Raw genomic sequence first — 17,105 nt, forward strand, 5'->3', positions numbered from 1 at the left:
ACGGCCTGCTCTCGTTCTCCGTGGCCAAAATGAGTGAGACATTTAAGAGTGTTAACCCTCGCAAGGCTGCCGGCCCATACAGCTGGAGTGTTTACGGACATATTCAATCTCTCCCTGTCCCAGTCTGCTGTCCCCACATGCTTCAAGATGTCCACCATTGTTCCTGTTCCCAAGAGAGCAAAGGAAACTGAACTAAATTACTACCGCCCCTTTGCACTCACTTCTGTCATCATGAAGTGCTTTGAGAGACTAGTTAAGGATCATATCACATCCACCCTACCTGACACTCTAGACCCACTTAAGTTTGCATTTCGCCCCAACAGGTCAACAGATGATGCAATCGCCATCACACTGCACACTGCCCTGTCCCATTTGGACAAGAGGAATACCTATGTAAGAATGTTGTTCATTGACTACAGCTCAGCATTTAACACCATAGTACCCTCCAAACTCATCATTAAGCTGGAGGCCCTGGGTCTCGACCCCGCCCTGTGCAACTGGGTCATGGACTCCCCCCCCCAGGTGGTGAAGGTAGGAAACAACATCTCCACTTTACTGATCCTCAACACTGGGGCACCACAAGGGTGCGTGCTCAGCCCCCTCCTGTACTCCCTGTTCACCAATGACGGCGTGGCCAAGCACGCCTCCAACTCAATCATCAAGTTTGCAGACGACACAACAGTAGTAGGCCTGATTACCAACAATGAAGAGACGGCCTACAGGGAGGAGGTGAGGGCCCTGGCGGAGTGGTACCAGGAAAATAACCTCCTCCCCAACGTCAACAAAATGAAGGAACTGATCGGGGACTTCAGGAGACTGCAGAGGGAGCACATCGATGGGGCCGCAGTGGAGAAGGTGAAGAGCTTCAAGTTCCTCATCGCACATATCACCGACGATCTGAAATGGTCCACCCACACAGACAGCGTGGTGAAGAAGGCGGAACAGCGCCTCTTCAACCTCAGGAGGCTGAAGAAATTCGGATGCACCATTGAGAGCATCCTGTCGGGCTGTATCACTGCCTGGTACGGCAACTGCTCCGCCCACAACCGTAAGGCTCTCCAGAGGGTAGTGAGGTCCGCTCAACGCATCACCGGGGGCAAACTACCTGCCCTCCAGGACACCTACACCACCCGATGTCACAGGAAGGCCATAAAGATCATCAAGGACCTCAGCCACCTGAGTCAGGGCCTGTTCACCCCGCTATCATCCAGAAGGCGAGGTCAGTACAGGTGCATCAAAGCTGGGACCGAGAGACTGAAAAACAGCTTCTATCTCAAGGCCATCACTGTTAAATAGCCATCACTAGCCAGCCCCCACACAGTACCCTGCTCTGAATTGAGTCACTGTCACTACCCGGCTAACACCCGGTTACTCAACCCTGCAACTTAGAGGCTGCTGCCACATAGAATCACTGGTCACGTTAATAATGTTAACATACTGCTTTATTCATTTCATATGTATATACGGTATTCTATTCTACTGTATTCTAGTCAATGCCACTCCGACATTGCTCGTCCTAATATTTATACACTGCTCAAAAAAATAAAGGGAACACTTGAACAACACAATTTAACTCCAAGTCAATCACACTTCTGTGAAATCAAACTGTCCACTTAGGAAGCAACACTGATTGACAATAAATTTCACATGCTGTTGTGCAAATGGAATAGACAACAGGTGGACATTATAGGCAATTAGCAAGACACCCCCAATAAAGGAGTGGTTCTGCAGGTGGTAACTACAGACCACTTCTCAGTTCCTATGCTTCCTGGCTGATGTTTTGGTCACTTTTGAATGCTGGCGGTGCTTTCACTTTAGTGGTAGCATGAGACGGAGTCTACAACCCACACAAGTGGCTCAGGTAGTGCAGCTCATCCAGGATGGCACATCAATGCGAGCTGTGGCAAGAAGGTTTGCTGTGTCTGTAGTAGCGTAGTGTCCAGAACATGGAGGCGCTACCAGGAGACAGGCCAGTACATCAGGAGACGTGGAGGAGGCCGTAGGAGGGCAACAACCCAGCAGCAGGACCGCTACCTCCGCCTTTGTGCAAGGAGGAGCAGGAGGAGCACTGCCAGAGCCCTGCAAAATGACCCCCAGCAGGCCACAAATGTGCATGTGTCTGCTCAAACGGTCAGAAACAGACTCCATGAGGGTGGTATGAGGGCCCGGCGTCCACAGGTGGGGGTTGTGCTTACAGCCCAACACCGTGCAGGACGTTTGGCATTTGCCAGAGAACACCAAGATTGGAAAATTCGCCACTGGCGCCCTGTGCTCTTCACAGATGAAAGCAGGTTCACACTGAGCACATGTGACAGACGTGACAGAGTCTGGAGACGCCGTGGAGAACGTTCTGCTGCCTGCAACATCCTCCAGCATGACCGGTTTGGCGGTGGGTCAGTCATGGTGTGGGGTGGCATTTCTTTGGGGGGCCGCACAGCCCTCCATGTGCTCGCCAGAGGTAGCCTGACTGCCATTAGGTACCGAGATGAGATCCTCAGACCCCTTGTGAGACCATATGCTGGTGCGGTTGGCCCTGGGTTCCTCCTAATGCAAGACAATGCTAGACCTCATGTGGCTGGAGTGTGTCAGCAGTTCCTGCAAGAGGAAGGCATTGATGCTATGGACTTGCACGCCCGTTCCCCAGACCTGAATCCAATTGAGCACATCTGGGACATCATGTCTCGCTCCATCCACCAACGCCACGTTGCACCACAGACTGTCCAGGAGTTGGCGGATGCTTTAGTCCAGGTCTGGGAGATCCCTCAGGAGACCATCCGTCACCTCATCAGGAGCATGCCCAGGCGTTGTAGGGAGGTCATACAGGCACGTGGAGGCCACACACACTACTGAGCCTCATTTTGACTTGTTTTAAGGACATTACATCAAAGTTGGATCAGCCTGTAGTGTGGTTTTCCACTTTAATTTTGAGTGTGACTCCAAATCCAGACCTCCATGGGTTGATAAATTTGATTTCCATTGATAATTTTTGTGTGATTTTGTGGTCAGCACATTCAACTATGTAAAGAAAAAAGTATTTATTAAGAATATTTCATTCATTCAGATCTAGGATGTGTTATTTTAGTGTTCCCTTTCTTTTTTTTGAGCAGTGTATATTTCTTAATTCCATTATTTTAGTTTTAGATGTGTGTGTATTGTTGTGAATTGTTTGATATTACTGCACTGTTGAAGCTAGAAACACCAGCATTTCACTGTTGGAGCTAGAAACACCAGCATTTCACTGTTGGAGCTAGGAACACCAGCATTTCACTGTTGGAGCTAGAAACACCAGCATTTCACTGTTGGAGCTAGAAACACCAGCATTTCACTGTTGGAGCTAGGAACACCAGCATTTCACTGTTGGAGCTAGAAACACCAGCATTTCACTGTTGGAGCTAGAAACACCAGCATTTCACTGTTGGAGCTAGAAACACCAGCATTTCACTGTTGGAGCTAGAAACACCAGCATTTCACTGTTGGAGCTAGAAACACCAGCATTTCACTGTTGGAGCTAGAAACACCAGCATTTCACTGTTGGAGCTAGAAACACCAGCATTTCACTGTTGGAGCTAGAAACACCAGCATTTCACTGTTGGAGCTAGAAACACCAGCATTTCACTGTTGGAGCTAGAAACACCAGCATTTCACTGTTGGAGCTAGGAACACCAGCATTTCACTGTTGGAGCTAGGAACACCAGCATTTCACTGTTGGAGCTAGGAACACCAGCATTTCACTGTTGGAGCTAGGAACACCAGCATTTCACTGTTGGAGCTAGGAACACCAGCATTTCACTGTTGGAGCTAGGAACACCAGCATTTCACTGTTGGAGCTAGGAACACCAGCATTTCACTGTTGGAGCTAGGAACACCAGCATTTCACTGTTGGAGCTAGGAACACCAGCATTTCACTGTTGGAGCTAGAAACACCAGCATTTCACTGTTGGAGCTAGAAACACCAGCATTTCACTGTTGGAGCTAGAAACACCAGCATTTCACTGTTGGAGCTAGGAACACCAGCATTTCACTGTTGGAGCTAGAAACACCAGCATTTCACTGTTGGAGCTAGAAACACCAGCATTTCACTGTTGGAGCTAGAAACACCAGCATTTCACTGTTGGAGCTAGAAACACCAGCATTTCACTGTTGGAGCTAGGAACACCAGCATTTCACTGTTGGAGCTAGAAACACCAGCATTTCACTGTTGGAGCTAGGAACACCAGCATTTCACTGTTGGAGCTAGAAACACCAGCATTTCACTGTTGGAGCTAGAAACACCAGCATTTCACTGTTGGAGCTAGGAACACCAGCATTTCACTGTTGGAGCTAGAAACACCAGCATTTCACTGTTGGAGCTAGAAACACCAGCATTTCACTGTTGGAGCTAGAAACACCAGCATTTCACTGTTGGAGCTAGAAACACCAGCATTTCACTGTTGGAGCTAGAAACACCAGCATTTCACTGTTGGAGCTAGGAACACCAGCATTTCACTGTTGGAGCTAGGCACACCAGCATTTCACTGTTGGAGCTAGAAACACCAGCATTTCACTGTTGGAGCTAGAAACACCAGCATTTCACTGTTGGAGCTAGAAACACCAGCATTTCACTGTTGGAGCTAGGAACACCAGCATTTCACTGTTGGAGCTAGAAACACCAGCATTTCACTGTTGGAGCTAGGAACACCAGCATTTCACTGTTGGAGCTAGGAACACCAGCATTTCACTGTTGGAGCTAGGAACACCAGCATTTCACTGTTGGAGCTAGGAACACCAGCATTTCACTGTTGGAGCTAGAAACACCAGCATTTCACTATTTCGCTGTTGGAGCTAGGAACACCAGCATTTCACTGTTGGAGCTAGAAACACCAGCATTTCACTGTTGGAGCTAGGAACACCAGCATTTCACTGTTGGAGCTAGAAACACCAGCATTTCACTGTTGGAGCTAGAAACACCAGCATTTCACTATTTCGCTGTTGGAGCTAGGAACACCAGCATTTCACTGTTGGAGCTAGAAACACCAGCATTTCACTATTTCGCTGTTGGAGCTAGGAACACCAGCATTTCACTGTTGGAGCTAGGAACACCAGCATTTCACTGTTGGAGCTAGAAACACCAGCATTTCACTGTTGGAGCTAGGAACACCAGCATTTCACTGTTGGAGCTAGAAACACCAGCATTTCACTGTTGGAGCTAGAAACACCAGCATTTCACTGTTGGAGCTAGAAACACCAGCATTTCACTGTTGGAGCTAGAAACACCAGCATTTCACTGTTGGAGCTAGGAACACCAGCATTTCACTGTTGGAGCTAGGAACACCAGCATTTCGCTGTTGGAGCTAGGAACACCAGCATTTCACTGTTGGAGCTAGAAACACCAGCATTTCACTGTTGGAGCTAGGAACACCAGCATTTCACTGTTGGAGCTAGAAACACCAGCATTTCACTGTTGGAGCTAGAAACACCAGCATTTCACTATTTCGCTGTTGGAGCTAGGAACACCAGCATTTCACTGTTGGAGCTAGAAACACCAGCATTTCACTATTTCGCTGTTGGAGCTAGGAACACCAGCATTTCACTGTTGGAGCTAGGAACACCAGCATTTCACTGTTGGAGCTAGAAACACCAGCATTTCACTGTTGGAGCTAGGAACACCAGCATTTCACTGTTGGAGCTAGAAACACCAGCATTTCACTGTTGGAGCTAGGAACACCAGCATTTCACTGTTGGAGCTAGAAACACCAGCATTTCACTGTTGGAGCTAGGAACACCAGCATTTCACTGTTGGAGCTAGGAACACCAGCATTTCACTGTTGGAGCTAGGAACACCAGCATTTCACTGTTGGAGCTAGGAACACCAGCATTTCACTGTTGGAGCTAGAAACACCAGCATTTCACTATTTCGCTGTTGGAGCTAGGAACACCAGCATTTCACTGTTGGAGCTAGAAACACCAGCATTTCACTATTTCGCTGTTGGAGCTAGGAACACCAGCATTTCACTGTTGGAGCTAGAAACACCAGCATTTCACTATTTCGCTGTTGGAGCTAGAAACACCAGCATTTCCGCAACACCCAAAATAACATCTGCTCAATATGTGTATGTGACCAATACATGTTTTTATGACTTTGGGGAAATAGGACTGACATTATAACTATAGTAGAAAGACTAAACTTGCAGAGCGAAGCTGAATAAGCACCATCTGCAGATGTAATTGGAGGGGATTTAACGTTAAATACAGGTTAGGACAATAAGAGGCACATTTCCACTTCAACACTAGAACACATTAGTGAAGCAGCCGTTCAAGTAGAGCTGGTTTAACAAGGGTTTCTACACAGAGACTTCAGACCCAGTGACCATGTTTACATGCACACCTATTTGGTAGGCCATATTATAACTACAGACATTTGGTAGGCCATATTATAACTACAGACATTTGGTAGTCCATATTATAACTACAGACATTTGGTAGGCCATATTATAATTACAGACATTTGGTAGGCCATATTATAACTACAGACATTTGGTAGGCCATATTATAACTACAGACATTTGGTAGGCCATATTATAACTACAGACATTTGGTAGGCCATATTATAACTACAGACATTTGGTAGGCCATATTATAATTACAGACATTTGGTAGGCCATATTATAACTACAGACATTTGGTAGGCCATATTATAACTACAGACATTTGGTAGGCCATATTATAATTACTGACATTGGTAGGCCATATTATAATTACAGACATTTGGTAGGCCATATTATAATTACTGACATTTGGTAGGCCATATTATAATTACTGACATTGGTAGGCCATATTATAATTACAGACATTTGGTAGGCCATATTATAATTACAGACATTTGGTAGGCCATATTATAATTACAGACATTTGGTAGGCCATATTATATTTACAGACATTTGGTGGCATCCAGACATTTGGTAGGCCATATTATAATTACAGACATTTGGTAGGCCATATTATAATTACGACATTTGGTGGCCATATTATAATTACAGACATTTGGTAGGCCATATTATAATTACAGACATTTGGTAGGCCATATTATAATTACAGACATTTGGTAGGCCATATTATAATTACTGACATTTGGTAGGCCATATTATAATTACAGACATTTGGTAGGCCATATTATAATTACTGACATTTGGTAGGCCATGTGTTTGTCAACTATAGTTAGATACATACAGCTTCTCTTCTGTCATAACAATCAAACACGGCCAGACCGGGTTGTTACAGATGAACACTGTTGACTAATGTTGTAAAATCCTGGTAACATTCCCATAATGTTCTGCTTCTCCAGAAATCCTGCTGGACGATTCTGGATTTCCTGGTTATTCCTTCCCAATTCCAGGGACTTTGAGAAAGCTACCAGAAATAACAACCCGACTGTTGACCAATGCACTTCATGACCATTTCAGACAGGTCAAGGCCTTTCTAAATGAGTACCTACCCTGATCCGCTCCCTCCTACGATGGCCACCTTCTTCCCAGCCGGCACCTGGAAGGAGACGCCCTCTAGAACCTTCTGGCCTTCCAGGTACTCAAAGTAGACATCCTCAAACCTGATGGTGGCATCTTGAGGGGTGATGGAGAGAGGAGGGGCCAGCTCTCTTTCCTAGAGTAGAGAGACAGGAGAGTTAGGATAGACTAGCTACTATAGACTTATCCCTAACCCCTGACCTCTAACCCTACTGGGGGGGGGGGGGGGTAACAAGGAGGGCATAGGCCTGCTCCTTCTCCTGTAGACAGAGGAGAGAAACTGGACTATAAGTAATTAACCTTTAGGAATACTGTGTACAGCTAGTCAGTAATTACAGTGTTCTAGAACTGGACTATAAGTATAGAACCTTTAGGAATACTGTGTACAGCTAGTCAGTAATTACAGTGTTCTAGAACTGGACTATAAGTATAGAACCTTTAGGAATACTGTGTACAGCTAGTCAGTAATTACAGTGTTCTAGAACTGGACTATAAGTATAGAACCTTTAGGAATACTGTGTACAGCTAGTCAGTAATTACAGTGTTCTAGAACTGGACTATAAGTATAGAACCTTTAGGAATACTGTGTACAGCTAGTCAGTAATTACAGTGTTCTAGAACTGGACTATAAGTATAGAACCTTTAGGAATACTGTGTGCAGCTAGTCAGTAATTACAGTGTTCTAGAACTGGACTATAAGTATAGAACCTTTAGGAATACTGTGTACAGCTAGTCAGTAATTACAGTGTTCTAGAACTGGACTATAAGTATAGAACCTTTAGGAATACTGTGTACAGCTAGTCAGTAATTACAGTGTTCTAGAACTGGACTATAAGTATAGAACCTTTAGGAATACTGTGTGCAGCTAGTCAGTAATTACAGTGTTCTAGAACTGGACAATAAGTATAGAACCTTTAGGAATACTGTGTGTAGCTGGTGAGTAATTCCAGTGTTCTAGATAGATCTTAGCTCTAGCCCACACAGGGTGGGCTCTAAGCCAATAGAAGTGCACTACATAGGGAATAGGGTGCAATTGGTGTGTGTTACCTTGATCTTGGTGTCAACACTGAGCAGTGTGAAGAGTGTATTCATGTCGATCAGGGCCTGGCGTGTCTCTCTGTACACGGTGCCCAGGAAGTTAAGAGGCAGAGAGAGCTGGAACAGCAGACCATTCACCATCACCAGGTCTCCTACTGTCATAGAGCCTGTCAACAACAACAGGAAGTTAAGAGACAGAGAGAGCTGGAACAGCAGACCATTCACCATCACCAGGTCTCCTACTGTCATAGAGCCTGTCAACAACAACAGGAAGTTAAGAGACGGAGAGAGCTGGAACAGCAGACCCTTCACCATCACCAGGTCTCCTACAGTCATAGAGCCTGTCAACAACAACAGGAAGTTAAGAGACGGAGAGAGCTGGAACAGCAGACCCTTCACCATCACCAGGTCTCCTACTGTCATAGAGCCTGTCAACAACAACAGGAAGTTAAGAGACGGAGAGAGCTGGAACAGCAGACCATTCACCATCACCAGGTCTCCTACAGTCATAGAGCCTGTCAACAACAACAGGAAGTTAAGAGACAGAGAAAGCTGGAACAGCAGACCATTCACCATCACCAGGTCTCCTACAGTCATAGAGCCTGTCAACAACAACAGGAAGTTAAGAGACAGAGAGAGCTGGAACAGCAGACCATTCACCATCACCAGGTCTCCTACTGTCAGACTGACCTGTCATGCTGTCCTTGGTAGGACTAGGGTGAGACTGACCTGTCATGCTGCCATTGGTAGGACTAGGGTGAGACTGACCTGTCATGCTGTCCTTGGTAGGACTAGGGTGAGACTGACCTGTCATGCTGCCCTTGGTAGGACTAGGGTTAGACTGACCTGTCATGCTGTCCTTGGTAGGACTAGGTTTAGACTGACCTGTCATGCTGTCCTTGGTAGGACTAGGGTGAGACTGACCTGTCATGCTGTCCTTGGTAGGACTAGGGTTAGACTGACCTGTCATGCTGTCCTTGGTAGGACTAGGTTTAGACTGACCTGTCATGCTGTCCTTGGTAGGACTAGGGTGAGACTGACCTGTCATGCTGTCCTTGGTAGGACTAGGGTTAGACTGACCTGTCATGCTGTCCTTGGTAGGACTAGGGTTAGACTGACCTGTCATGCTGTCCTTGGTAGGACTAGGTTTAGACTGACCTGTCATGCTGCCCTTGGTAGGACTAGGGTGAGACTGACCTGTCATGCTGTCCTTGGTAGGACTAGGGTTAGACTGACCTGTCATGCTGTCCTTGGTAGGACTAGGGTGAGACTGACCTGTCATGCTGTCCTTGGTAGGACTAGGGTGACCCTAACTTAGTTAGGGTTAGTTAGGGTGTAGGGGTTAGTTAGGGTGTAGGGGTAGACTGACCTGCCATGATCCCCTTGCTAGCTAGCACCATGATACCAGTGAGGCCCACACTAAAGATGACACTCTGTCCAAAGTTGAGCATGGCCAGGGTGTAGGTCGTCTTCAGGGAGGAGGACTCGTAGCTCTTCAGATAACCATCATACTTCTCTGCTTCGTACTTCTCATTGTTGAAATACTGGAACAGAGAGAGAGAGGGAGGGATGGTAAGGCCAGACAGTATCCAGACAGTATCATGTAGTATAATACTGGAACAGAGAGAGAGGGAGGTTAGGTGAGGCCAGACAGTATTGTGTAGTATAATACTGGAACAGAGAGAGAGAGGGAGGCCAGGTGAGGCCAGACAGTATTGTGTAGTATAATACTGGAACAGAGAGAGAGGGAGGCCAGGTGAGGCCAGACAGTATCGTGTAGTATAATACTGGAACAGAGAGAGAGAGGGAGGCCAGGTGAGGCCAGACAGTATCGTGTAGTATAATACTGGAACAGAGAGAGAGGGAGGCCAGGTGAGACCAGACAGTATCGTGTAGTATAATACTGGAACAGAGAGAGAGGGAGGCCAGTTGAGGCCAGACAGTATCGTGTAGTATAATACTGGAACAGAGAGAGAGGGAGGCCAGGTGAGACCAGACAGTATCGTGTAGTATAATACTGGAACAGAGAGAGAGAGGGAGGCCAGGTGAGGCCAGACAGTATCGTGTAGTATAATACTGGAACAGAGAGAGAGGGAGGCCAGTTGAGGCCAGACAGTATCGTGTAGTATAATACTGGAACAGAGAGAGAGGGAGGCCAGGTGAGGCCAGACAGTATCGTGTAGTATAATACTGGAACAGAGAGAGAGGGAGGCCAGGTGAGGCCAGACAGTATCGTGTAGTATAATACTGGAACAGAGAGAGAGGGAGGCCAGGTGAGGCCAGACAGTATCGTGTAGTATAATACTGGAACAGAGAGAGAGAGAGAGAGGGAGGCCAGGTGAGGCCAGACAGTATCGTGTAGTATAATACTGGAACAGAGAGAGAGGGAGGCCAGACAGTATCGTGTAGTATAATACTGGAACAGAGAGAGAGAGGGAGGCCAGGTGAGGCCAGACAGTATCGTGTAGTATAATACTGGAACAGAGAGAGAGGGAGGCCAGGTGAGGCCAGACAGTATTGTGTAGTATAATACTGGAACAGAGAGAGAGAGGGAGGCCAGACAGTATCGTGTAGTATAATACTGGAACAGAGAGAGAGGGAGGGATGGTGAGGCCAGACAGTATCGGGTAGTATAATACTGGAACAGAGAGAGAGAGGGAGGCCAGGTGAGGCCAGACAGTATCGTGTAGTATAATACTGGAACAGAGAGAGAGAGGGAGGGATGGTGAGGCCAGACAGTATCGTGTAGTATAATACTGGAACAGAGAGAGAGAGGGAGGGATGGTGAGGCCAGACAGTATTGTGTAGTATAAAACTGGAACAGAGAGAGAGGGAGGGATGGTGAGGCCAGACAGTATCGTGTAGTATAATACTGGAACAGAGAGAGAGAGGGAGGGATGGTGAGGCCAGACAGTATCGGGTAGTATAATACTGGAACAGAGAGAGAGAGAGGGAGGCCAGGTGAGGCCAGACAGTATCGTGTAGTATAATACTGGAACAGAGAGAGAGAGAGGGAAGCCAGGTGAGGCAAGACAGTATCATGTAGTATAATACTGGAACAGAGAGAGAGAGGGAGGGATGGTGAGGCCAGACATTATCGGGTAGTATAATACTGGAACAGAGAGAGAGGGAGGCCAGGTGAGGTCAGACAGTATCGTGTAGTATAATACTGGAACAGAGAGAGAGGGAAGCCAGGTGAGACCAGACAGTATCGTGTAGTATAATACTGGAACAGAGAGAGAGAGGGAGGCCAGGTGAGACCAGACAGTATCGTGTAGTATAATACTGGAACAGAGAGAGAGAGGGAGGGATGGTGAGGCCAGACATTATCGGGTAGTATAATACTGGAACAGAGAGAGAGGGAGGCCAGGTGAGGTCAGACAGTATCGTGTAGTATAATACTGGAACAGAGAGAGAGGGAGGCCAGGTGAGACCAGACAGTATCGTGTAGTATAATACTGGAACAGAGAGAGAGAGGGAGGGATGGTGAGGCCAGACATTATCGGGTAGTATAATACTGGAACAGAGAGAGAGGGAGGCCAGGTGAGGTCAGACAGTATCGTGTAGTATAATACTGGAACAGAGAGAGAGAGGGAGGCCAGGTGAGACCAGACAGTATTGTGTAGTATAATACTGGAACAGAGAGAGAGGGAGGCCAGGTGAGACCAGACAGTATCGTGTAGTATAATACTGGAACAGAGAGAGAGGGAGGCCAGTTGAGGCCAGACAGTATCGTGTAGTATAATACTGGAACAGAGAGAGAGGGAGGCCAGGTGAGACCAGACAGTATCGTGTAGTATAATACTGGAACAGAGAGAGAGAGGGAGGCCAGGTGAGGCCAGACAGTATCGTGTAGTATAATACTGGAACAGAGAGAGAGGGAGGCCAGGTGAGACCAGACAGTATCGTGTAGTATAATACTGGAACAGAGAGAGAGGGAGGCCAGTTGAGGCCAGACAGTATCGTGTAGTATAATACTGGAACAGAGAGAGAGGGAGGCCAGGTGAGGCCAGACAGTATCGTGTAGTATAATACTGGAACAGAGAGAGAGGGAGGCCAGGTGAGGCCAGACAGTATCGTGTAGTATAATACTGGAACAGAGAGAGAGGGAGGCCAGGTGATGCCAGACAGTATCGTGTAGTATAATACTGGAACAGAGAGAGAGGGAGGCCAGTTGAGGCCAGACAGTATCGTGTAGTATAATACTGGAACAGAGAGAGAGGGAGGCCAGGTGAGGCCAGACAGTATCGTGTAGTATAATACTGGAACAGAGAGAGAGGGAGGGAGGCCAGGTGAGGCCAGACAGTATCGTGTAGTATAATACTGGAACAGAGAGAGAGGGAGGCCAGGTGAGGCCAGACAGTATCGTGTAGTATAATACTGGAACAGAGAGAGAGGGAGGCCAGACAGTATCGTGTAGTATAATACTGGAACAGAGAGAGAGAGAGAGAGGGAGGCCAGGTGAGGCCAGACAGTATCGTGTAGTATAATACTGGAACAGAGAGAGAGGGAGGCCAGACAGTATCGTGTAGTATAATACTGGAACAGAGAGAGAGAGGGAGGCCAGGTGAGGCCAGACAGTATATCGTGTAGTAGAGAATCAAGACAGACAGGTTGGGACCAACAGAGGGACTAATGTTCCATTTCTCAGCCGTGGCTTACTGTCTAAATAATATACACAACATATACAACATGTAATAATTATAATATACTGAACTACAATATAAACAACATGTAATAATTATAATATACTGAACTACAATATAAACACATGTAATAATTATAATATACTGAACTACAATATAAACACATGTAATAATTATAATATACTGAACTACAATATAAACACATGTAATAATTATAATATACTGAACTACAATATAAACACATGTAATAATAATAATAATATGCTGAACTACAATATAAACACAACATGTAATAATAATAATAATAATAATATACTAATCTGAAATATAAATGCAACATGTAAAGGTTGGTCCCGTGTTTCATGAGCTGAAATAAAAGATTCCTGAAATTTTCCAGACGCACAAAAAGCAAATGTTGTGCACAAATGTGTTTACATCCCTGTTAGTGAGCATTTCTCCGTTGCCAAGATAATTCATCCACCTGACAGGTGTGGCATATCAAGAAGCTGATTAAACAGCATGATCATTACACATGTGCACCTTGTGCTGGGGGACAATAAAAGGACACTCTAAAATGTGCAGTTTTGTCACACAACACAATGTCACAGATGGTTCAAGTTTTGAGGGAGTGTCCAATTGGCATGCTGACTGCAGGAATGCCCACCAGAGCTGTTGCCAGAGCATTCAATGTTAATTTCTCTACCATAAACTGCCTCTAACATCGTTTTAGAGAATTTGGCAGGATGCACAGCAGGCCTCACACCCGCAGAACATGTGTAACAAACCCAGGACCTCCACATCCGGCTTCTTCACCTGCGGGATCGTCTGAGACCAGACACCCGGACAACTGATGAAAGTGAGGAGTATTTCTGTCTGTGCCCTCCCAGGCCCACCCATGGCTGTGCCCCTGCCCAGTCATGTGACATCCATAGATTAGGGCCTAATGAATTTATTTCAACTTACTGATTTCCTGAACTGGAACTCAGCAAAATGGTTGAAACTGATGTGTTTATATTTTTGTTCAGTATAATATTATTATTACATGTTGTGTTTATATATGTAACAACTAGCACGGGTTGATAACATGACAAGGACTGTGCCTTTGGCTACTGGACAAAGAAAGTTGATATCAAATAATTGCCATACGGATATGGTCCGATTTTGGCTACTTTGAAGTAAAGGTAAGACCTGCCTCATAATATGACGTGAAACATTCAGCTTTTCAATCCAAATACACACTTCCTCCAGCTCCTTACAAACTGGTGTGACGCGCCGATGACGCCTTCCGATGTATTAGTTGTTTGAGATCCTGTAGCAGCAGCTCTCACGCTGTCTGACAGATGTTCTACTCAAAGGCTCTGTATGTATGCTGTACACGTGTGATTAGATACATAACCAATATACTATACACATCTGCCTATTTTAATTCCACTAAAACATGCAAATTAAACTACAGACCCATAAGCCAGTCAAATATATACTATGAGAGGTTATAAAAGGTAAAAAATCTAGGGGATTTTTTTTTCTTCTCCCAGAGAATTTTATTTAAAATCGCCTTTTCCCACAAAAAATATTGTCCAAAAGCCGGCTATTAACGCTTAACGTAAACCCTGAACGAGACATATATCTAATTACATATTCCCTCTAGACAAAAACGAAGAGAAACATCCTCTCACTGTCAACTGCGTTTATTTTCAGCAAACTTAACATGTGTAAATATTTGTATGAACATAACAAGATTCAACAACTGAGACATAAACTGAACAAGTTCCACAGACATGTGACTGACAGAAATGGAATAATGTGTCCCTGAACAAAAGGGGGGGGGGTCAAAATCAAGTCAGTATCTGGTGTGGCCACCAGCTGCATTAAGTACTGCAGTGCATCTCCTCCTCATGGACTGGTCCAGATTTGCCAGTTCTTGCTGTGAGATGTTACCCCACTCTTCCACCAAGGCACCTGCAAGTTCCCGGACATTTCTGGGGGAAATGGCCCCAGCCCTCACCCTCCGATTCAACAGGTCCCAGACGTGCTCAGTGGGATTGAGATCCGGGCTCTTCGCTGGCCATGGCAGAACACTGACATTCCTGTCTTGCAGGAAATCACGTACAGAAGGAGCAGTATGGCTGGTGGCATTGTCATGCTGGAGGGTCATGTCAGGATGAGCCTGCAGGAAGGGTACCACATGAGGGAGGAGGATGTCTTCCCTGTAACGCACAGCGTTGAAGTTGCCTGCAATAACAAGCTCAGTCCGATGATGCTGTGACACAACGCCGCAGACCATGACGGACCATCCACCTCCAAAATCGATCCCGCTCCAGAGTATAGGCCGGTGTGTAGTATGAGTGTAACGCTCATTTCTTCGACGATAAACGCGAATCCGACCATCCCCCCTGGTGAGACAAAACCGCTACTCGTCAGTGAAGAGCACTTTTTGCCAGTCCTGTCTGGTCCAGCGACGGTGGGTTTATGCCCATAGGCGACGTTGTTGCCGGTGATGTCTGGTGAGGACCTGCCTTACAACAGGCCTACAAGCCCTCAGTCCAGCCTCTCTTAGCCTATTGCGGACAGTCTGAGTACTGATTGAGGGAATGTGTATTCCTGGTGTAACTCGGGCAGTTGTTGTTGCCATCCTGTACCTGTCCCGCAGGTGTGAAGTTCGGATGTACCGATCCTGTGCAGGTGTTTTTACACGTGGTCTGCCACTGCGAGGGCGATCAGCTGTCCGTCCTGTCTCCCTGTAGCGCTGTCTTAGGCGTCTCACAGTACGGACTTTGCAATTTATTGCCCTGGCCACATCTGCAGTCCTCATGCCTCCTTGCAACATGCCTAAGGCACATTCACGCAGATGAGCAGGGACCCTGGGCATCTTTCTTTTGGTGTTTTTCAGAGTCAGTAGAAAGGCCTCTTTAGTATCCTAAGCTTTCATAACTGTGACTTTAATTGCCTACCATCTGTAAGCTGTTAGTGTCTTAACGACCGTTGCACAGGTGCATGTTCATTAATAGTTTATGGTTCATTGAACAAGCATGGGAAACAGTGTATAAACCCTTTACAATGAAGATCTATGAAGTTATTTTGGATAACTATCTTTGAAAGACGGGGCCTGAAAAAGGGACATTCCTTTTTTTGCTGAGTTTATATCTAATTACATATTCACTCTGAGACACTATGACTAGACATACAGTGCATTCTGAAAGTCTACAGACCCCTTGACTTTTCCACATTGTTACGTTACAGCCTTATTCTGAAATGGATTCAATATTTTGTTTCCCTCAGCAATCGACACACAATACCCCACAATGCCAAAGCAAAAACAGGTTTTTAGAATTGTTTACAACTTTATTTAACTAGCCAAGTCAGTTAAGAACAAAATCTTATTTACAAGGCTGGCAGAGAACACAAGTTCTCATATGTATTCAGCCCCTTTGCTGAGACTCAAATGAGTTCAGGAGCATCCTGTTTCCATTGATCATCCTTGAGATGTTTCTAGAACATGATTGGAGTCCACCTGTGGTAAATTCAACTGATTGGACATGATTTGGACCCTTTGGCAGAGATTACAGCCACCCTAGTCATAGACTGTTCTCTCTGCTACCGCACGGCAAGCGGTACCGGAGCACCAAGTCTAGGTCCAAGAGGCTCCTAAACAGCTTCTACCCCCCAAGACATAAGACTAACTACCTGACGAAAGTAAAGTACAGATACACAACAAAAACGACATAAGTAAAAAATACTTTGAAGTACTAAAGTACTTTACACCACTGGTCCCATGAGAATGCAGCCCTCTAACAAAGACAACCACACAGACCAACACTAATAAACATCTCAAAACAGGTCTACAGGAAACATTACAGAGAAACAGGTCTACAGGAAACACTACAGAGAAACAGGTCTACAGGAAACATTACAGAGAAACAGG

The 17,105-nt window shown here is 45.9% G+C and overlaps 1 protein-coding gene across 1 annotated transcript in view; it reads right to left on the reverse strand.

Annotated features, from left to right (window-relative positions):
* Window positions 1-17,105, reverse strand: part of LOC139581818 (iron-sulfur clusters transporter ABCB7, mitochondrial-like) — an 87,986-nt gene that overhangs the window by 21,473 nt on the left and 49,408 nt on the right. The window contains exons 9-11 of the mRNA XM_071412005.1: window positions 9,907-10,081; window positions 8,547-8,704; window positions 7,472-7,635 (exon numbers count right to left, since the gene is read on the reverse strand). Coding sequence (XP_071268106.1) covers window positions 7,472-7,635; window positions 8,547-8,704; window positions 9,907-10,081 — 497 coding nt within the window. The remainder of the gene's footprint in view (window positions 1-7,471; window positions 7,636-8,546; window positions 8,705-9,906; window positions 10,082-17,105) is intronic.

Source organism: Salvelinus alpinus, chromosome 7 (assembly GCF_045679555.1).
Source record: "Salvelinus alpinus chromosome 7, SLU_Salpinus.1, whole genome shotgun sequence".
In the NCBI taxonomy this organism is placed as follows: Eukaryota; Metazoa; Chordata; class Actinopteri; order Salmoniformes; family Salmonidae; genus Salvelinus; species Salvelinus alpinus.